The 20,910-nt window shown below is 46.7% G+C and overlaps 1 protein-coding gene across 1 annotated transcript in view; it reads left to right on the top strand.

The window, feature by feature from the left end:
* gpd1b (glycerol-3-phosphate dehydrogenase 1b) overlaps positions 1–20,910 on the top strand; it is a 58,669-nt gene that overhangs the window by 21,726 nt on the left and 16,033 nt on the right. The window contains exons 2-6 of the mRNA XM_028798540.2: positions 13,108–13,285; positions 19,354–19,494; positions 19,581–19,719; positions 19,831–19,943; positions 20,019–20,255. Coding sequence (XP_028654373.2) covers positions 13,108–13,285; positions 19,354–19,494; positions 19,581–19,719; positions 19,831–19,943; positions 20,019–20,255 — 808 coding nt within the window. The remainder of the gene's footprint in view (positions 1–13,107; positions 13,286–19,353; positions 19,495–19,580; positions 19,720–19,830; positions 19,944–20,018; positions 20,256–20,910) is intronic.

Genomic DNA, 20,910 nt, shown 5'->3' on the forward strand with positions numbered 1-20,910 from the left:
GGATTGTCCAGGATATGTGTGAGGAAGTGAGGACTCGGGTTGGGTTAACAGACAAGAACAGGTCTGCACCGGAGGTCTTCTTGAAGTCCTTTCCTCTTTGATTGGGTAATGGAGGTGTTGACCAATCCCTCTTTTCTGGACAATGTCATCAGCACAAAGCCTGCACCACAGGAAGTGGAGAGGAAGTTGGAAGAATGGAGAAGGGCTTTGGAAAGTAGAGAACTGAAGATAAATAGGAAGAAGAATAAGAAGGCAGAGTATGTGATGTTTAGTGATGATCAGGATACAGAAGTTAGTCTGCAGGCAGAGCCTCTGAAAAGAGTGGACGAGTTAAAATATCTGGAATCAGTGGTAGACCAAGATGGACAATCTGAAGAGATGACCCACAGAGTGCAGTGTGGGTGGAACAATTAAAGAAGCTATCAGGAGGATTGCGGGATTGAAGAATTAAGGGAAAGGTTGAAGGTGAGGTTTTTAAGGCAGTGGTGAGACCTGCAGTGATGGATGGAGCTGAGACATGGGCAGTAAAGCGGGCTCAGGAGAAGGCATGAGATGTGGCAGAGATGAGAATGTGGAGATGGATGTGTGGAGTTACAGAAAAGGACAGAATAAGAAATGAGACCATCTGAGATACAACAAGAGTGGGTGGGACATCTAAGAAAGGACATGTGATGAGGAGAGACATGGAATATGTGATCAAAAGAGTGATGGACATGGCCAAGAAAAGGCAAGGGAGGCCAAAGAGCAGGTGGATGGGTAAAGGAAAAGGAGGAGTGGTGAGAAAGTGCAGTTGTAGGGAGAAGGTTGATCAGGAGCATCAACCCCACATAGAAGTGGGAAAAGATGAAGCTAGAAGAAGAACAAGAAGACATTGTATGGACCTGTGAGGAATAAGAAGGCAAAAGAATGATGGGAATGGAAGTCCAGGGGGAGAGAAAGTGAGGGAGGCCAAAGCAGAGGTGGATGGATAAAGTCAAAGAAAATCTGAAGGGAAAGGGTCTGACTGGGTGGGAGGTGCAGGACTGAGCTGTATGGAGAAGGCTGATCAGGAACATCGAACCCACAGAGAAGAGGGAAACGAGGAAGAGGAAGAAGAACAAGAAGAAGAACACCCTTGCATTTCTAGTCCTCTATCCTTCTGAGGTTGGGAATAAAAAGCAGAGACAAAGCTCACATAAAATATTAATAACAGAGGATACAAACTAATATCAAACATTAAACATAAAAGTCAAACACAATCCAACAATCAATAAAAAAACAGAAGAAACCTGTGAACAAAACAAGTGTGTCACCCACAATGATAAAGAACGATGAGCAGGATTCGGTGGTCGGTTTTCTCTTCAGCGGCTGTTTGTTTGATGTTCTCTTCAGATCTGTCCTTTCCTTCCGGACCACTGCTCTAAGATAAACACACCCAGATGGAGCCGCCTCACTGAGACACTCGGTCAGTTGTTATTTTTTTTCCCCATGTTTGCTTATCACATCGAGATTGCAGTCCTCAATGAATCAGGCTTTTCTAGTGCTTCATCAGCGATGGGGAAGGAGTAGGTTTTTGTTGCCTGCAGATCCAACTCCAGAGTTTATCCCACTGCAGCACACGTTTGGTACATTGACACTCATGAGATCATAAGCTTGGAACACAATGGCGTACTTCAGAATTTACAGCGCTGATGAGCACCAAAACACAGCCTTGAATTGAATAGCATTGAAGCACTGGTGTAAGCGGTCGTACTGCAGTATTATTTTGCTTTGAAAACCCCCACAAATCGCTCCAGAAACTCCTTTCTTCCTAGTGCCATACGACTTTTCAATAAGAAATATCGGAGATAATGTTTAAGGTTTTGATATATATCCTGTTACCTTTTTTTTTTTTCTTTTTGGTATAAATATGTTTTATCTAACTGCCTTACCTTAACCTTTCTTATTTCTATTTGTCTGTTTTATTTCATTCTGTCTGTTACTTGTTATTAGATGCAACTGAGAAGGCAAATTTCATGTTTTCCTGTGTAAACATGACTAAATAAAGAAACCTAAACCTAAACCTATTACTGGATTTAAATAATTATTATTAATTGATGTGATGTAAGTATTAGGATAATGTTAGATAAGATCAGCTTAAGGAAGGTTATGTCTGGTCAAATGTATACTTGATGCATCATCCCGGTGAAAATGACACAGAGGCACCTCCCTGTGTGTTTCTGGTGCACGTTTAGGTTTTTGCCAGAATGCAGCGATGCCCACAGAGCAGTAATGACAAAACAAAATGACACAGAACCCTTAACATACATCAGTGTGCTTAACGACATAAATGACTAACGGTGCTCTAGTCCGACACCATATGCCGTCATTAAGCAGGACACAACCGTAGATGTGACAGATGTACTACCTTTAGAGATGTTTTTGGACCCTGGTGGCAAATCTATTCAGATGTAGGCCATCACATCTCAAGAAACGTGCTTTGAATTTTGGTTGGAAAATCTCTTATCTTGGTTTCATCAGACCTAACTGCGTCCCTTCGTCTGCGTATATTCTGTTCTTCGATATGACCTCATCCTTGGACTCATCTTTAGAGACTGAAAGACTATTCTATATATAAGGACTCTATCTTTCTATCTCTCTATTATAAAAAAAAAGTCTTGCGACGAGGCGTAATCTGGAAGAGAGATGTACAGTTTACGTCGGAGACTTGTAGATCGTCTAATTCGTGTTGCCATCAGGGAAAAGTACCATACGCTATGAGAATTTTTTCGAAAAAAAACACAATTCGGTCAGGTGTATCTTTATGATCACGGACAAGCGATGCAACATAGAATGAAAAGAGTTAAACGATCTGACGTAATAGAAATTATACAGCCAATAATGGATCCAAATCCATACGTCCAAAAGTATCGCACTTTACAAGAAAGTTATCAGCAAAACACGAACAAAGAAATTATCTTGGATGCCTATATGAATCCGAAAGATCACAGTCGCATTTATAATAAACCCACATGTGAGGAATTGTCAGTGATGATACTTTCGAAAAACTGAGATATCAAAGACAGAGTAGATATTCGTGTATATCCAAAGGCAAAGCATGATTAGTCATTTATGTCAAATACATCGCCACATGCTGACCCTTTACTCTTTCCTTTTCTTTTCCCAGATGGCGAAAAAGGACGTTCGTACAATATGAAACAAACGCATTCAGAAAAACGAATAACACCCACACAATATTTCGGGTAAAAGTCGCAGCTAATCGTCTCTTCTTTATTAAATCGAATCAAGCTAAACTTAGAACAGAACATATGCAAGGTCTCATTGATTACGTTCAAAATTCAAATATCAACAGTTCAGACAAATTCAAAATAGGTAAAGCAGTAATATTACCATCATCATATCAAGGTAGTCCAAGAGCATTGCAGCAGTCAGATCATGATGCAAACAGAACTATTGGTCGGCGGCCAGATTTCTTTATCACAATGACGTGTAATCCACAATGGCCAGAAATCCGCAGCTTCTTGAGAACAATGCCACCGGCTACATCGGCTCTGGATGTTCCCACTTTCATAAGTAGATTGTTTTATCAGAAAGTCTTATTTTTATTGAATGAACTCAAAACGGGAATATGTCATTCGTATTAAAACCTTTACAGTTTCCCGTGAGATTATACGTTGCATTATCACGCTGTAAGACCAGACAAGGAATCAAAACTCAGTGTGATCTTGAAGAAAAGTTCATTCCAAATATTGTTTTTACTGAAGTTCTAAAATAAAAAGTGAACATAATGCATATTTGACAATTCCCATGAAAAAAAAAACACTTTAAATTGTATTTCCACAGGAACAAGCCTGGTGGTTGGCGAGCGAAGCGAGCAGGGGGCAGAGCCCCCTAGTTAATTGTATATCTATTTTATGTAAGCATGTATTGAGACGAAGACTGGAGTCCTTCAGTACTGTGTCTCTTCGGAGAATCCTTGGGTACCACTGGTGTGACTTTGTGTTGCTCATGGAGTCCTGAATGAGGCACATGACCTGCATTGTGAGGGAGCGTCAGTTACGGCACTACGGCCATGTGGTGAGATTCCCCGGGGGTGATGTGGCTCATTGTTGAGGCCCCGAATGGCTGGACCAGGCCAAGGGGATGCCCACGTAACACCTGGCTGTGGCAGATAGAAGGTGTTTTCCAGAGGGTAAGACTGGGCCACGTGTCTGCCTGAAGGGGTATTTACATGTCAGGGCTGAAAGGGTTAAGTTCCTGGGGGCTGCAGCCAAGAACCAACTCGTCCCAGCGTGGAGTTGTCACCCACAAGAGCGGCCAACAAGCAGCATGGAGCTGAGAACAGACCAACTCATTACGACGAGGAGCTGGAAACTGGCAAACACCAGTCTAAGCACAGAGTGTTCAGTGAAATAAAACCCCCGTCAATCTGGATTGAGTGTGGAGCAGAGAGTGGACCGGCTAACTTACTCCATTGTGTACCTGACTGCCTCCTCCTCCTCTTCATTTTAGAACGGCAGGCTGACTCAAGACTATGGTGAGCTGGACACCGACCTAAACAACAGAAGGTATGGAGTCGGGAGTCCATGCTGCTGATCTTGTGGTCATCGGCCCCCACACTGTGACTATTCTGTGCTCCAAACTGCCTCAATGGAAGGCCGGCAGATCGACAATGTTCGGCGGTACCGTTGTGAGGAGTTGGCCCATTCCCTGCTCCTCGCTCGGTTCAGTCTCAGCTGCTTTCTTCCCATTGTGTCCATCAGTGGGTAGTCATCACTGTAATGAGTCGGTCTACTCTCTGCTCCATGCTGTTGTGAGCTGGTCACGTCTCGGCTGCAGACTGTGGTAAGCTAATCCATTATCTGATGGGGAGAAGGCAGTCAGACGCACGTTGAGCTAAGATAGCCCGTTCACTGCTCCACACTTTGTACGTTTCACTCACGATTCCATATTTCGCACTGTGTTTTCCAATTCCCATTATGATGACGTTGTCTGTTCTCATCTCCACACTGCTTCTTGGATTTGGACACCCGTCATGCCGGGGTTCAAGAAGCTCCGTATGCCATGCTGTGATGGTCAGCTCTACGCTCCACACCGTATACAGACTTCTCATGCTCAGCCCCGTATGTCCATTTGTGTCTGCCAGTTCCATGTTCTTTATCGTAATGAGTTACGTTGTGTTCTCCGTTCCATGCTGCTTGTTGGCCCTGAACCCTAACCCTAACCCTAACCCTAAACCTAACCCTAACTCTGCTGGTTCTCAGTTCCACGTTGTGATGACTTAGTCCTTCTCGGCTCTGGTGGTCTCTGCTCACAGCTGCACGATGTACAGAGCTAGCTCACTGCCTCATGCTGTACACAAATAGACCACCAAGGGGCACCACACTCCAGACACAGCTGCACAACACAGTCCTGGGTTCAGATGTATGGTGTTTATTCGACACAATACCTCTAACAGGGTTCCAGTTTGCTCTTTTTCGGGTTGCACAACAAAGTAATGATTTTTCCTTCTCCTTTCACACCTCCCACATGGTCTCATCCAACCCCTCATGCAAGAAACCCAACTTCTCTTCCACCTTGGAGTACGAGTTCCTCAGAATTGCACACTGGAAAAACTTCCAGTTCAGGCGGAAACCCTTCAAAGAGGGAGTAACGATCCCCTGCAGCTCCCCGTAGTGCAGAGACCGAGTGCCCAAAGTGCAACCCAAAATCCACTTATTTATCGCAAAGTGCCAACATGGCAATTTAACCTGAATACTGAGGTGTTAGTTTGGAAAAAACAACTCGTACATTAACATCTTTAACACAATAACAGAGCTTTCAATGATACAAACAACTTTTTATTAAAAGGTGAAAGTTTGCATTTGAACAATTAATGTGATTTTTGCTGTTGTATGCTGTGGTGAAGCGGGTCCACAGCTCATGTCAAGAAGGCCACTTTTTAAATAAATAATCGCCGCCTTCGCGGCTTAGAAAGGGGGCACGGTAGTGTGGCAGATCGGTCCCCGGGGAATTCATGATGCGGGTGATCCACACTTAAGTGCACAGGTGAGGAGTCATCCGCATCCGTAATTGTTCCCGGGAGCTGCTAATTGCCACATCTGATCCACGTCCCCGTGATAAATAGATGCGCGAGGTGGCCAATGAGGAGAGAAAGGAAAAGAAAGAAACGGAGGTTGCAGGAGAAGAGGGCGGCAGGAAGCAGGGAGAGGAAAGTCGGTGCAAGAGAGAAAGAGAGAAGAACGAGTGGGTGAGCCTGGGTGTCTGGCCGGCACCTGAGGAGCAGTCGATTGTGGTCGCTCCCGCTGACCATTTTGTGAAGAGCGGGCGCGACTGGAAAGAGGATGGCTGGCCGCGTATAGCCAAGCAGGCAGCAGCGGGAGTCGGGACTTGGGATGTGAAAGCCCCAGCGTGAGCACCTTGGTCGCTGGGGAGCCCAAGTCACGGTCTGGTTAAGACCACCGGAGCCAAGGATCGGCGTGGCAAACAGCCCTGCAGGAGAAGGCAGAGAGAAGGTCAGCTGCAGGTAGGGTGGCTCCCCTGGTGCATAACCTGGACGGGAGAAGCAGGGGAGTCACCAGTAGAAAGGCACCAGGCTTTGTGTTAAAGGACGGCTTCCAGCCATTGTTTTAACCTCAGGTTTTAAAAGATTTTTTTTTAATGGATTTTAACTTCCACGATTTCACATTGATTTTATTGGATTGTTTATTTGAAGGTTTTTTGATGCACTGCACTATTTATTTGAACACTTTGTTTTGTGTTGTTGATTTTTCAATAAAAGCACTTTGCACTTATTGCACCATCCCCTTGCTTCATTTGTTGTGCCTCACTGCCCAGCTCATCGGTGACATTACCGACGGTGTCGGGTACAAGAGCGCCCAGAAGGAAGATGGGAGCACGGAGCGAACCGCCATCGTCACACATGCATGCTGATAGTTTGTCTAACCTTGGCTCATACTTTGTAAGTTTGAGAGCAACACATGCAGCACTCAGGTCATCTATTAGTCTGTCTCCGGTGTCAGATTTGATAGAATTCAAAGCTGAAAACAGCTGCTCACAAGCAGAAGATGATCCAAACAAAGTAAGGAAAGCAATATCAAGTGCTTTCATTGACTTAAAATTATTTGATAGATAGATAGATAGATAGATAGATAGATAGATAGATAGATAGATAGATAGATAGATAGATAGATAGATAGATAGATAGATAGATAGATAGATAGATAGATAGATACTTTATTAATCCCAAGGGGAAATTCACATACTCCAGTAGCAGCATACTTATACAAAAAAACAATATTAAATTACAGAGTGATAAAAATGCTGGCAAAAACATACAATAACTTTGTATAATGTTAATGTTTACACTCCCGGGTGGAACTGAAGAGTCGCATAGTGTGGCGGAGGAACAATCTCCTCAGTCTGTCAGTGGAGCAGGATGGTGACAGCAGTTTGTCGCTGAAGCTGCTCCTCTGTCTGGAGATGATTCTGTTCAGTGGATGCAGTGGATTCTCCATGATTGTCAGGAGTCTGCTCAGCGCCCGTCACTCTGCCACAGATGTTAAACTTTCCAGCTCCATGCCAACAATAGAACCTGACTTCCTCACCAGTCTGTCCAGGCGTGAGGCGTCCTTCTTCTTAATGCTGCCTCCCCAGCACACCACCGCGTAGAAGAGGGCGCTCGCCACAACTGTCTGATAGAACATCTGCAGCATCTTATTGCAGATGTTGAAGGACACCAGCCTTCTAAGAAGTACAGTCGGCTCTGTCCTCTCTTGCACAGACCATCAGTATTGGCAGTCCAGTCCAATTTATCATCCAGCTGCACTTCCAGGTATTTATAGGTCTGCACCATCTGCACACAGTCACCTCTGATGATCACGGGGTCCATGAGGGGTCTGGGCCTCCTAAAATCCACCACCAGCTCCTTGGTTTTGCTGGTGTTCAGTTGTAGGTGGTTTGAGTCGCACCATTTAACAAAGTCATTGATTAGGTCCCTATACTCCTCCTCCTGCACGTGGCAGGACTCCGAGTTGTATTGGAAGTCCAATGTATATAGGCTGAACAGGACCGGAGAAAGTACAGTCCCCTGCGGCGCTTTTATTTGGCAGAGAATTCCAGACTTTAAGGATTTCATTTTCAGAACTAACTGCTGTCCTTTGTCATCCCTTCTATCTTCTCAAGTGTTTCACGCAGGTCTTCCCTATTAACCTCCGTTCCCGTTCTCTCTCTCTTTTTCTTCCCCTTTCCATCCGCCCCGCGCTTCTATTATTTATTACGGTGACGTGGATCAAGTGTGCCGATTAGCAGCTTCCGGCAATAATTACAGATGCGGATGACTCCTCACCTGTGCATTTAAGCGAGGACCACCTGCATCACAAAGCTCCCGGGGACTGCTCTGGCCACACTACCACACCCCCCTCTAAGCCGCGAGTATGGCAATTACCTATTAAAACTGGTCTTTTCAATTTTGAGCTGTGGACCCGCTATGCCACATCCCCTCCAAACTAGCTCCTCTCCAACCCCACCACGGGAATCACCTTCACCACAGACTCAACAGGCTGCCATCCACGCCGTACTCTCACGCAGCATGTGAGCCACCCGCCTTACCCCAGACAGGGGAGGGAGGAAGCGCTCCCATTGGGCAGCTGGGCAGAGGGCGGATAAGGTGAGAAATGTCAGCAGGCGCGCGTGGAGAGGGGGAGGGGAGCAGCCCGGCCCCGCCCCGCCCCGTGTCCTTCTGGCTTTTTAGTGACGAACTCTGTGCTGGGGTGACGGCACACGTGCCCACAGAGAGGGCTCTGAGTGCCCCCTCTGGCACACGTGCCATAGGTTCGCCACCACTGCCCTAGTGGCACCAAAAAAAAATTCAATAAGGTTGTCTCATGTGACTGGAATTGCCAGCCTGCTCTTTGGGAATCCATCATATGGGTGTTGGACCAGTATACTAGGGAACACGCCTCTGGGAAGCAGACACCCTCTGTCCTTCCTGGAGGGACACCCTGCACCCATCCTGCTCAGGACGCCAGTCCACCCCATCCTTCTACTCTATTATGGCCTCTCATCCTTGCATGGAGCCAGCTCCCATTCTGATTGGGATGCTGGGCCTTCTGGCATGGCTAGTCATGTGACCTGTGGACCAGAGTAACTGAGCATAGTGGGCAGTAAAGCGTGTGACATCATCGGCCATTCAGAGCTGACGTAGGGAGCAGCTCATCACCATGTGGTGCTTGTTGGAGTGACAAATGAGAAACCATCAGGAGCTGAGGATGAGCAGAGTAAATACAGTAGTGGGGCAGACAATGGGCAACGTAGATGAGGCACATCATCTAAGCTACAGAGTGTACAGGACAGAACAGCTGAGTGGCCCCCAGACTTGAGGACCGTTCATGTCCTGATGGTGTGCCGTTGAGAACTGACCATCTTATCACAGTGTCGAGCAGATTAGTCTGAAGAAGGGAACGAACGATCGCAATTGAGTGTGCAACCAAGGTGACCCACGTGACTGACCAGAGGCACCAGATGCAGGCCTCTTTAGTCTCGGGGGCTGAGTAGTGTGCCCCTCAGAAGAGCTGGGAAGCACACATAAGACCTAAGACACACTCCGCTGTCTGAGATGAGAATGCATAGACATGATAAGCCTTGTGAAATAAAGTAGGGCACCAGCACGCCACCTGCCGGTGCCACCCAAGCCATGCCAGGAGTAGCTGTGAGTGTCCATGTGGGGAGGCCCGCCGTCAAGCTCTCTGGCAGCTGTGCTGTGAAGACGCTCGCACTCCAGGAGTGACTCATCAAGCTTTCAAAATGCCAGCCTGTAACCCAACCTTCAGCTCAGATGAAGGAGGCTAATTATCTCTGCTGTATGCAGTCTTGTCAGTGACGCCCAGAGGACACCAGCCCACCCTTTCGGTGCACATCTGTGTGTAATCATTCTCTGTTTATACTTATTAAATGAATTTGGAGGTCACTGTCTAGAATTCGGGTCCAAATGCATCAGTCGTGTGCTGTTAAAGGAAAATGTGGCATCTAGTAGAGTCAGGATTGTGCGCCGGGGCTTAACAAGATGGTTAGTCTCTGCTTTATTGATTAAACGTCACTCCGTCTCCTCCAGTTCAGTTCACAGGCAGACTACTAGTTGACAGAATCCACACAGCAATTCTGGGATTGATGTCAACAGAGCCTGTCACTGGTGGCGGTGTTAGTGTCAGAAGATCCATTCAATGACAGGGAGGCTCATCCAAATGGATTATTGGGCTGATTGTGTTTCTTCAGTCAGACCCCTAAAGTGTTCAGTCAGTTACACCAGAGGTACACCAGAGGGTCAGTCACAAATCGTGGGTTTCATTCACCACGTTCAGTCATCATTCAAAGAGGGCATCACAGCGCCCAGTTCTGGCTGTGGAGGTGAGTCTCACCTAAACTGACCAAGTCCTGTCATTGATGCAAGTGCCTAGTCTAGTTTGTGATGGGAGGGTCCACCTCGCCTGATCCAATTAGTGAGCTGTATGCAAATGAGTCCAAATCAGTTGCAGCAGACTTAGTTTGTGATTGGAGGGGGTTATCTCGTCCAATCCAATCATTTAGCAGTATGCAAATGAGTCCCTACCAGTTGCAGCAGACTTAGTTTGTGATTGGAGGGGGTTATCTCGTCCAATCCAATCATTTAGCAGTATGCAAATGAGTCCCTACCAGTTGCAGCAGACTTAGTTTGTGATTGGAGGGGGTCATCTCATCCAATCCAATCATTTAGCAGTATGCAAATGAGTCTTCATCAGTTGCAGCAGATCTAGTTTGTGATTGGAGGCGGTCATCTTGTCCAATCCAATCATTGGGCTGTATGTAAAGAAGGAGTCCAAATTAGTTGCAGCAGAGCTAGTTTGTGATTGGATGGGTCGTCTCGTCTGATCCATTTAGTGAGCTGTATGCAAATGAGTCCAAATCAATTTGCAACAGACTTAATTTGTAATTGGAGGGGGTCATCTCGTCCAATCCAATCATTTAGCAGTATGCAAATGAGTCTTCATCAGTTGCAGCAGATCTAGTTTGTGATTGGAGGCGGTCATCTTGTCCAATCCAATCATTGGGCTGTATGTAAAGAAGGAGTCCAAATTAGTTGCAGCAGAGCTAGTTTGTGATTGGATGGGTCGTCTCGTCTGATCCATTTAGTGAGCTGTATGCAAATGAGTCCAAATCAATTTGCAACAGACTTAATTTGTAATTGGAGGGGGTCATCTTGTCCAATCCAATCATTGAGTTGTATGCAAATGAATCCAAACCGGCTGCACCAGACCTAGTTTGTGACTTGATGGTTCATCTCACCAGATCCAATCAATTGAGATGTATGCAGATGAGCCAGACCTTGTTTCACTAAATCCAGCCAGTGGGTGGTGACCAGTTCTGACCAATCCAGACTGTGATTGGAAAGAGAGAGAGACACTCTGTGTCATTCCATTCTTCTTCCATAAACCGTCCACCTCGGTCACTGATGGACATGTTATTCAGCTTGTCCACTCTCTGATCCCTAGATCTTTTCAGTAAGTCTGTGCATATGTGTTAGCTCTGTGGGTGGGTGCCCTAGAGCTCAAGCCCCCAAGAATTCTGACCTAAAAATACCACACAGCCTATACATACCCAGGGTCTTCTAGTGTAATGTGACTTTTAGAAATGCTTACTTGCTTCCCATTTGAAAAATAAATAAATAAAGTCTTCTAGTTCATCTCACGGGAAAGACCCCCCCCCCCCCCCCCCCCCCCCCCATCTGCTGGTGTTACGTGTTATTACCCCGTCTATTTCTGTGCTACCCTAAGTTGTGACACAAGTTCGACTGAGACACTTAGCTAATAGTGCAGGGTATCTCCATTCACTCCAGTTCGTCGGTGAGAATCGATTCACTTCATTCTTTGGATTCCTCTGCAGGAAATTTTATTGTGTTGCCGTACCGCTGTGGTGCTCAGTCTGCTTGTTCGAATCCCACCGCTATCGGCTATTGCAGTGAACGTGATGAACAACAGCAAGGCAAAGAACAAAAATGCATTGATGTTCTTGTCGTACAACTAAAAAAAAAATTTCACCAGCACTGCCATCCAACCCAAAAAACGGGGAGAAAGAATGCAGTAGGCTGTGTGACATGGGGGGGGTTTGCTTATGTCGGCTGCTGAAAAATGAGTGCCCACCCAGTTCCTTTCAAACGTTGGCACTTATGAGCCTGCATTACTTTCAGAAGATCCAGTCTTTGATTAATCTCACCCCCCCTTCATGAAGTCCCCCCCCCCAGTTATCAATTTCCAAATCCATCCATCCATGAGTCGACTTTCAAAGCTACTTACTTCAGGCTCATGGGAACAGGGGTTGATTGTTGGGGTCAAAGTAGGACCCAACCATTGATGGTCTCACCCACCGTTGATGGTGGGCACAGACTCCACACAACTCCTCAGCGAGCACACTAGGGTCTGAATGAAGTTTTCCAACTTACAGAGAATTCCGCCAATGATCAGTCAACCATCTGCCAAATCCAGCTTGAAACATCATTTTTGCCAGTCAAGAGTTAATCATGTCGGATCCAGAGCCATCCTACCACCATTACAGGCCCCTGGGCAAAGTAGTCTGCTGGGGTCCCTGTTTTGATAGCAAAACAGAAACATACATAGGCATCAGAAACAATGTGGGCCCCAGTGCCCATTGTGCCCATATGTTAAGAGGGCCCTGGGCAGATTTCATCGTTAAGGAGTGAGTGCCAGGGGTGGGAGTGTGGGTGTCTGCAGATCAAGTACCCGACTGGACGGTTGGTCTTGGCACAGCCTGTCACTAAGTTGAAGCCAGGTGCCAAAGACAAAATGCTTCTCTTGTGAGACCCTCGGTGTGGAGTCTTGGCAGGTCAGGTCAGTGATTTGGTTTCAACACCCCCTGCGTGTCTCAAGTTGTATTCCTACCCAGCTGTTCTTGGAGGTTCCCGTCATGTGGCCCCTGCTCACAGTCCTCCTATTGACCACATTACCGCCATTCCCTCAAGGTTCATGTTGTGATCCCAGCACATCCCACAGAATCCTCTTGGGAAGAGGTGCAGGTTGCCGTAGCTGCCAGGGCTCAAACTCTTAACTGGATTTTTTTTTTTCCTTTCCTGGCACACAGGGGTTCGGCGATCGCAAAGATCATTGGTGCCAATGCGGCCAAGTTGGACAAGTTTGACAGCACGGTCAAGATGTGGGTCTTTGAGGAGACGGTCAACAATCGGAAACTGACAGAAATCATCAACACTGACCATGAGAACGTCAAGTATCTGCCCGGGCACAAGCTACCCCCCAATGTGGTGAGTATGGCTAAACACCTAACCCCCCACCTGGCTTTGCTTTGTCTCAGCAGCTCTTCTGCAAAGAGGTCCAGAGTCCCTGGATGGCTGTTAATCACTGACAGTGTGCCAAAGACCTTTGAACTCCATGTTGTCATCTTCAGGGATCAGAGGTCAGGGTGTGAGTGCCTGCCAACATGTGCTTGTGTGCCCGAGTGCCACTCACACCTCCCACCTTCTAGAAGGCCTTTGGTCTCACTGCTGGCATGCATGTTAACTCCTATTCAGCGTTAAGTTACCAGTGAACCTACTGGTGTGATCCTCACGAAAGGAAGTGATGTTGAGTTGAAACCCCAGACAATGCCCCCCCAACCCCCCCCAGTACCCCCATTCCACACCCGCACCAGCTTGCCATTATTACTGGTTGTTACAGATCGAAACCCCTGGGTTCAAATCCCACGCTCTGTCATCAGCTACCCCGTTCTGACAAATGGCGGCTTGTTTGCCCCATGCATCCCGTGTACCTACCGATTAACGCGCTCTGTTTTTAAGACTCAGTGGCTACCATTTTTACATTAAAATAATTTGGTCCACCAGAATAAATAAAATCAAACATGGGCTCAGAGTTCTCACAAACGGGGGTGTCAGTACTGCGGTGCTATGGCTGCTGCCACACTTCCTTAGATTCCAGGGTTCAAATCCCCAGAGGCGTAGCAAGGGTTTTCAGTGCCCGGGGACAACTGAAGATTTCGCACCCCCTCCTGTTTGCCTGTTTGTAACATCAATTTGCCCCCCCCCCCCCCTTAGCTACGCCACTGCAAATCCTCACCTGTGTGCGTTACCCTCGGGGGTACTTTCATTTTCCTCTCCCATCCCAAAGACGTGCACAGTGGGCCTGCAGATTGCCCCCATATTAATGGCTGCGTCCCCTTCTAGGGTTAGTTCATAACTTGTGCCCAGTGCTGCCCCCTGTTGACCATAAAATGGGTTACAGTTTGATAATGTCCCGCTCTGTTATACAGTGGGTACGGAAAGTATTCAGACCCCCTTCAATTTTTCACTCTTTGTCATATTGCAGCCATTTGCTAAAATCATTTAAATTAATTTTTTCCCTCATTAATGTACACACAGCACCCCATATTGACAGACAAAAAAAAAGAATTTTTGAAATTGTTGCAGATTTATTAAAAAAGAAAAACTGAAATATCACATGGTCCTAAGTATTCAGACCCTTTGGTCAGTATTTAGTAGAAGCACCCTTTTGAGCTAATACAGCCAGGAGTCTTCTTGGGAAAGATGCAACAAGTTTTTCACACCTGGATTTGGGGATCCTCTGCCATTCCTCCTTGCAGATTCTCTCCAGTTCTGTCAGGTTGGATGGTAAACGTTGGTGGACAGCCATGTTTAGGTCTCTCCAGAGATGCTCAATTGGGTTTAAGTCAGGGCTCTGGCTGGGCCATTCAAGAACAGTCACAGAGTTGTTGTGAAGCCACTCCTTCGTTATTTTAGCTGTGTGCTTAGGGTCATTGTCTTGTTGGAAGGTAAACCTTCAGCCCAGTCTGAGGTCCTTAGCACTCTGGAGAAGGTTTTTGTCCAGGATATCCCTGTACTTGGCCGCATTCATCTTTCCCTCGATTGCAACCAGTCGTCCTGTCCCTGCAGCTGAAAAACACCCCCACAGCATGATGCTGCCACCGCCATGCTTCACTGTGGGGACTGTATTGGACAAGTGATGAGCAGTGCCTGGTTGTCTCCACACATACCGCTTAGAATCTCTTTAGCATCTCTGGAGAGACCTAAAAATGGCTGTCCACCAACGTTTACCATCCAACCTGACAGAACTGGAGAGGATCTGCAAGGAGGAATGGCAGAGGATCCCCAAATCCAGTTGTGAAAAACTTGTTGCATCTTTTCCAAGAAGACTCATGGCTGTATTAGCTCAAAAGGGTGCTTCTACTAAATACTGAGCAAAGGGTCTGAATACTTAGGACCATGTGATATTTCAGTTTTTCTTTTTTAATAAATCTGCAACAATTTCAAAAATTCTTTTTTTTGTCTGTCAATATGGGGTGCTGTGTGTACATTAATGAGGGAAAAAATTAATTTAAATGATTTTAGCAAATGGCTGCAATATGACAAAGAGTGAAAAATTGAAGGGGGTCTGAATACTTTCCGTACCCACTGTATGTAATGTACTGTAGTATACCAGTCAGCTGCAAGTGAGTATTTCAGGTGGCCGCAGGATTGGCAGAATCCTAGAGATCATGATCTATGGGGGGGGTTTGGTGGTGGATATGGGGCTTTGGCATCCCTAAGGAGGGCACAACACAGCTGTCTGCAGCCTTACCATTTTCACTGGCCGTCCTCTAGAAGGCAATATCCTTCATTTTCTGTGGTTTTATCTGTAACTTCCTTGCACCTACGTGATCTTCATTAAAGAGCGCCTGTGATGAGGCGTGTCGGGGGTCCGTGGCCGTGCACAATTTTAAAATCAAAACGGTGCCCCTCAGGCTCCAGGTAGCGTAAACAAGAAATTCTGCGGTGTTGATGTGGAGATCGGCTGGACCAGCATTCACATGCGGACATGTACGGATCAGCCGGTTTCCTTGTAAGCAATCTGGGGTTGCCAATTAGGGACCTGTGCCCACTTAAGAATAAAAAGGAGCCTGAGCAGGACAGAGAGGGGATGTCGTGAAAACAAAGGTGACGACAGAGTATAAAAAAAAAATAAAAATCACTCTGAAGGTTCCTGGAGTAGAATTGGGTACGACGGGCAGGAGGGAGCCCCATGGGAAGTGAGGGGACGGCGGGATTGAGGGGGGCAGGAATGTCCCAATGGCTTTGGACAATGGAGCCGGGTTTGGGTGGCCCATAGGTGACTGTCTGAGGTGGCTGGGGGCACAGGTCATTTTTAAAAGGTTGACTGAGGAGCATTGGGGGGGCTGAGTGAAGATAGGGAGGCACTCCCCCCGGAGTTTAACCTTGGTGGATATTTATGCTCTCACTTAAAGCATTGGTGTTTTTATTGAAGATTATTTATTGATATTCTTCACTATATTTTCTTAATTGTGTGAATGCTGTTTAGGAGAGAAATCAAAGCACAAGGCCCTCCTGTTGTTATGTGTCCTCATTTGCTGTAGCCCGTCATGGTCTATGTCTACTGATACCCCGGGTTCAAGGGAATGATGCCAGCTGCAGCCAACTCGGCCATCACAGCAGCACTGGCTTTTAGCACAGCCTGTGCAATTCAGACCCTCTAGAGCGGGGATTCTTAAACTTTATTCTTTATTGCACACCAATCTTGCCCACTGTAGTCTCTTCAAGACCCCACTCCTTGTTGAATGCCCAGACAATCATTGGTGCAGCTGGGGATCCCCCTTGGAGAGTCATGGAGGGTGCAGAGGTATCAAGGATGATGTCGATAGCTTAATCAACCCGCAGCGACCCACTTCTCAAACCATCCGTGACCCGTTACCATTAACATAAGAGTAACTCTTGACGTGACAGACCGTGACCCAAAATCTCATCCCATAGTTTAAGAAACCCTCCTGTAGAGCCCAGTTTTGCGAACTATTGGGTCACAGGGGTGCTACCATTGGGTGGCGTAAGTTCGCAATTCACCATTGTATTTAATGTGAATGGGTCGCGTATGCTTTGAGAAATGTGTTGTTATGAGTTTCTGCGGGTTGTTTAAGCAATCGACGCTGCTCCACTATGACTGGGACCCCCTCCCATGCTATGACTTAGTGTCTCGAAGAAACTAAGAAGGGTAAGATTTAGTCGCTAGAAAAGAAAGTTTAGAAAACCCTCCTCTAGATGGCAGTGTTCCAGTTGCTCTCGGCCTTATAGGTGTCTTTTTTTAGCCACTACAGAGGCAGAATTTTGAGTATCTGTGGGATCATCTGAGTAATTCCGATGTGACATTCCTCTAGAGGGCAGTGTTGCAGGTGTCTACAGCATCACTGGTGTATTTTGGGCTTCCACCTGAAACTTCTAGGGGGCAAATTGTCAAATAGCTGTAAAATCATCAGATATAATTCCCCTCCCCTAGATAAAAATGTTTCCTCTACAGTAATATTGGTGTCAAATCTTAGCACTACACCCTCATTTAGAGGGTACCATGTATGTGGGATATCATCAGAATAATTCAGATATAATTCCTTAAGAGGATTGATTGTGTTTTACTGGCCTATAGAGCATTAGTAAGTGTAATTGTTCTTTTTCAAGAATCTGTCTCTGCAGCCTGGAGCCTCCACCCTGGAGCTAAAAATTTACAGAGTCGCCTCCAATGGGCGCCAATAAAGTCCAGCTGCAGGCCTCCAGAGCTCCACCCAGTGACACTGTGGTTAAGATTAGGGATGTGTGGGGGGTTATCTGACTCAGATAATGGCCACAGGGTGGAGGTTCCAGACTGCAGGGGGTGGGTTGGGGGCGGGGGTCCAGTCAGTAGCTTCAGCACTTATTAGGGGTATCTGATAAAGCAGATGGAAAACTGGACCTTTCACAGTGGCAAAGAGCCCAGGAGGAGGGATGGGGTGTTTAAAGGGAAATTTTAGGATAAGGGGTCCCCCTTGGAGTTTTCTCAGAGTTGATGAGCTTGGGCTAGAAGCCCAAGTGCCTTGGACAGGTAAGGGAATCTCTCATTGATCAGGGGTTGGATACCTGAAATCAGGGGGTGGCAGAAGCCACTAACCCCAAATGATGCCACTGTGCCAGTCTCATTTTTTTATTTTTTAGCACTGCAACCTTTTCTAGAGGGCAGCTTTTGAAGCATCTGAGGTACCATGTAGTAATAGTAATAATAATAATAATAATAACAGCAGCACGGTGGTGCAGTGGGTAGCGCTGCTGCCTCACAGTTAGGAGACCTGGTTACACTTCCCGGGTGCTCCCTGCATGGAGTTTTCATGTTCTCCCCACGTCTGCGTGGGTTTCCTCCCACAGTCCAAAGACATGCAGGTTAGGTGCATCGGCGATCCTAAATTGTCCTTAGTGTGTGCTTGGAGTGTGCGGGTGTGTGCATCTGCCCTGTGGTGGGCTGGCGCCCTGCCCGGTGTTTGTTTCCTGCCTTGCACCCTGTGCTGAATGGGATTGGCTCCAGCAGACCCCCGTGACCCTGTAGTTAGGATATAGCGGTTTGGATAATGGCTGGATGGATAATAATAATAAGACATTTTCTGTGTAATTTAAATGTGTTTCCTCAAGAGGGCCGTATTCTAACTTTGTACAATATTATTTTTTTACCACCACAGCCTCCTCTAGAGGGCAGTTTTTCAATACTGAATGTGTCATTTTTACAGTTTATACTTAATTTCCTTATGGGATTAATAAAGTGTATCTAATCTAATCTAATTAATGTCCTTCAAGAATTTGAGGCATCATCTGTGTAATTTCAATGTTACTCCCCTAGATGGCACCATTTAAATTGTTAAAGGTGTTCACTCTCATTAGCACTATAGCCTCCTCTAGAGGGCAGCTCTTCAAGCACTGGCAGTACCACCCACCAGTGTAGTTTCAATAGGCTTCCTCAAGAGGGCAGTGTTTAAACTGTTTAGAGTATTGAACGTGTAATTCTTTTAGCGCTAGTTTCTGAGACATCATCTGTGCAGCATTTTAGGTACATTGAGCCTCACCGTTGGTAATTCAGGACTACCCTGCCCCCTAGAGGGCAGTGTTTCAGCCGTTTGTAGCTTGATTGTTGTGTATTGTGTACTGCTGCAAGTTTCCCCTAGAGGGCAGCGTTTCAGGCATTTGTGGCATCACCCATGAGATTCAGGTTTGGATTTGCCAGCATTATTCTTGCTTCATACCTTCCTATTAGGGGCTTCCCTTCCAGTTTTTACCTCTAGGTGGCAGTGCTTCTGGTGTCCACAAGTTCAGTTGTGTCTTAGGTGACTTCACCACTTGTTTCACAGATCATCCATGTCAGTATAGCACCATGCAGAGACGGCATAACCTGCTTTGGGATTTTGAATCTATGACAGTGTGTTTTTTAATTATTATTATTTAATTCCTTTTTTATCACAATGTTTGCCCATAAGGTCTGCCGCTGGAATGACCATCGTGCACTTTTCCCCCCTCTCCTGCAGGTGGCAGTACCAGATGTGGTGGAGGCGGGCACAGGGGCCGACATCCTGGTATTTGTGGTTCCTCATCAGTTTATCGGAAAACTCTGTGACACGCTGAAGAGCCACATGAAGAAAGATGCCATTGGGATCTCTCTGATTAAGGTGGGTACCACAGGAGCAGGGGTGTAGGTGATGCCAGTGTGGATGAGGTTGATGCTCAGTCACTCTCATCATGTTTTGTGCTGCAGGGTGTGGATGAGGGACCTGATGGACTGCGACTGATTTCAGATATCATCCGAGAGAAACTGGGCATAGAAGTCAGTGTTCTGATGGGTGCCAACATTGCCAATGAGGTGGCCGATGAGAAGTTCTGTGAGACCACCATTGGTGAGGAGCTGACAAGCATCATGAGTTACAGATGTCAATCCAGGACAAACCCATTGAGTGGGCCCATCTCCCACTCCTGATAAAATGTCTGACTGTGTTGTCTCCCTACAGGCTGCAAGGTCAAGGAGCATGGAGTGCTGCTGAAGGAGCTCATGCAGACATCTAACTTCCGTATCACGGTGGTGGAGGAGGCCGACGTGGTGGAGATCTGTGGGGCACTCAAGGTGAGCCACCTGCTGTGCCCGTCTTCTGGCACCCAGTTTAGTCCCAGTTTAATGTTCTCCATTTTCTTGATACAGAACGTGGTTGCCGTGGGCGCCGGATTCTGTGATGGCCTGGGCTTCGGTGACAACACAAAGGCAGCAGTGATCCGGCTGGGACTGATGGAGATGATCGCCTTCGCCAAGCTGTTCTGCACCACCGGGACCGTCTCCTCGGCCACTTTCCTGGAGAGCTGTGGCGTGGCTGACCTCATCACCACGTGCTACGGAGGGCGCAACCGCAAGGTGGCCGAGGCGTTCGCAAAGACTGGCAAGGTGAGAGTGGCAAATAGGTATCCTTCTTTTGGGGGATAACCTGGTGTTGGGGGGGGGGGGGGTGACGTTTAGTTGAGTGTGGTGGGAAGGGAAGACAGGGTGTCCCAATTTGAGCATCCCGGGATCACATGAACAAAAATTAAAAAGGTGGTGAGAAAGCCGGGGTCTCCTGACATGGAGCGGGAGAATAAAGAGCTGAGCCAGGGGATCATCCAAAAACTCTGAGAATGGTCATTGATGACAAACTCAAGATGGTGAGGAGGCAAAATAAGGCAGCAAGAGGTTAAAACAGGCCATAAAGCTTCTCTTTTTATTTCAAAACATTTTAAGCAATTAGATTCAATCAAACCTCGTTTATTTGGAACTTAAAACATCCACTTATCCAAAGAGCGACCCTACAAAGACCTAAGACAGAAGGTGGCATGGCTCTACCTAACTCTCAGTTTTATTACTGGGCAGCAAACATACAAGCTATAAAAACCTGGACACAAATAAATGAACATACACAGGCTTGGTCTGCAATAGAAGTAAAATCCTGCAGTACTTCTCTATATTCCCTGCTTTGTGCCCCAATAAATGCAAGTTATCGCCAATACACCAATAACACCAATTGTGCTTCACTCTCTCAGAACATGGAACCAACTTAGAAAGCATT

This window comes from Erpetoichthys calabaricus, chromosome 3 (assembly GCF_900747795.2).
Source record: "Erpetoichthys calabaricus chromosome 3, fErpCal1.3, whole genome shotgun sequence".
Taxonomy (NCBI): domain Eukaryota; kingdom Metazoa; phylum Chordata; class Cladistia; order Polypteriformes; family Polypteridae; genus Erpetoichthys; species Erpetoichthys calabaricus.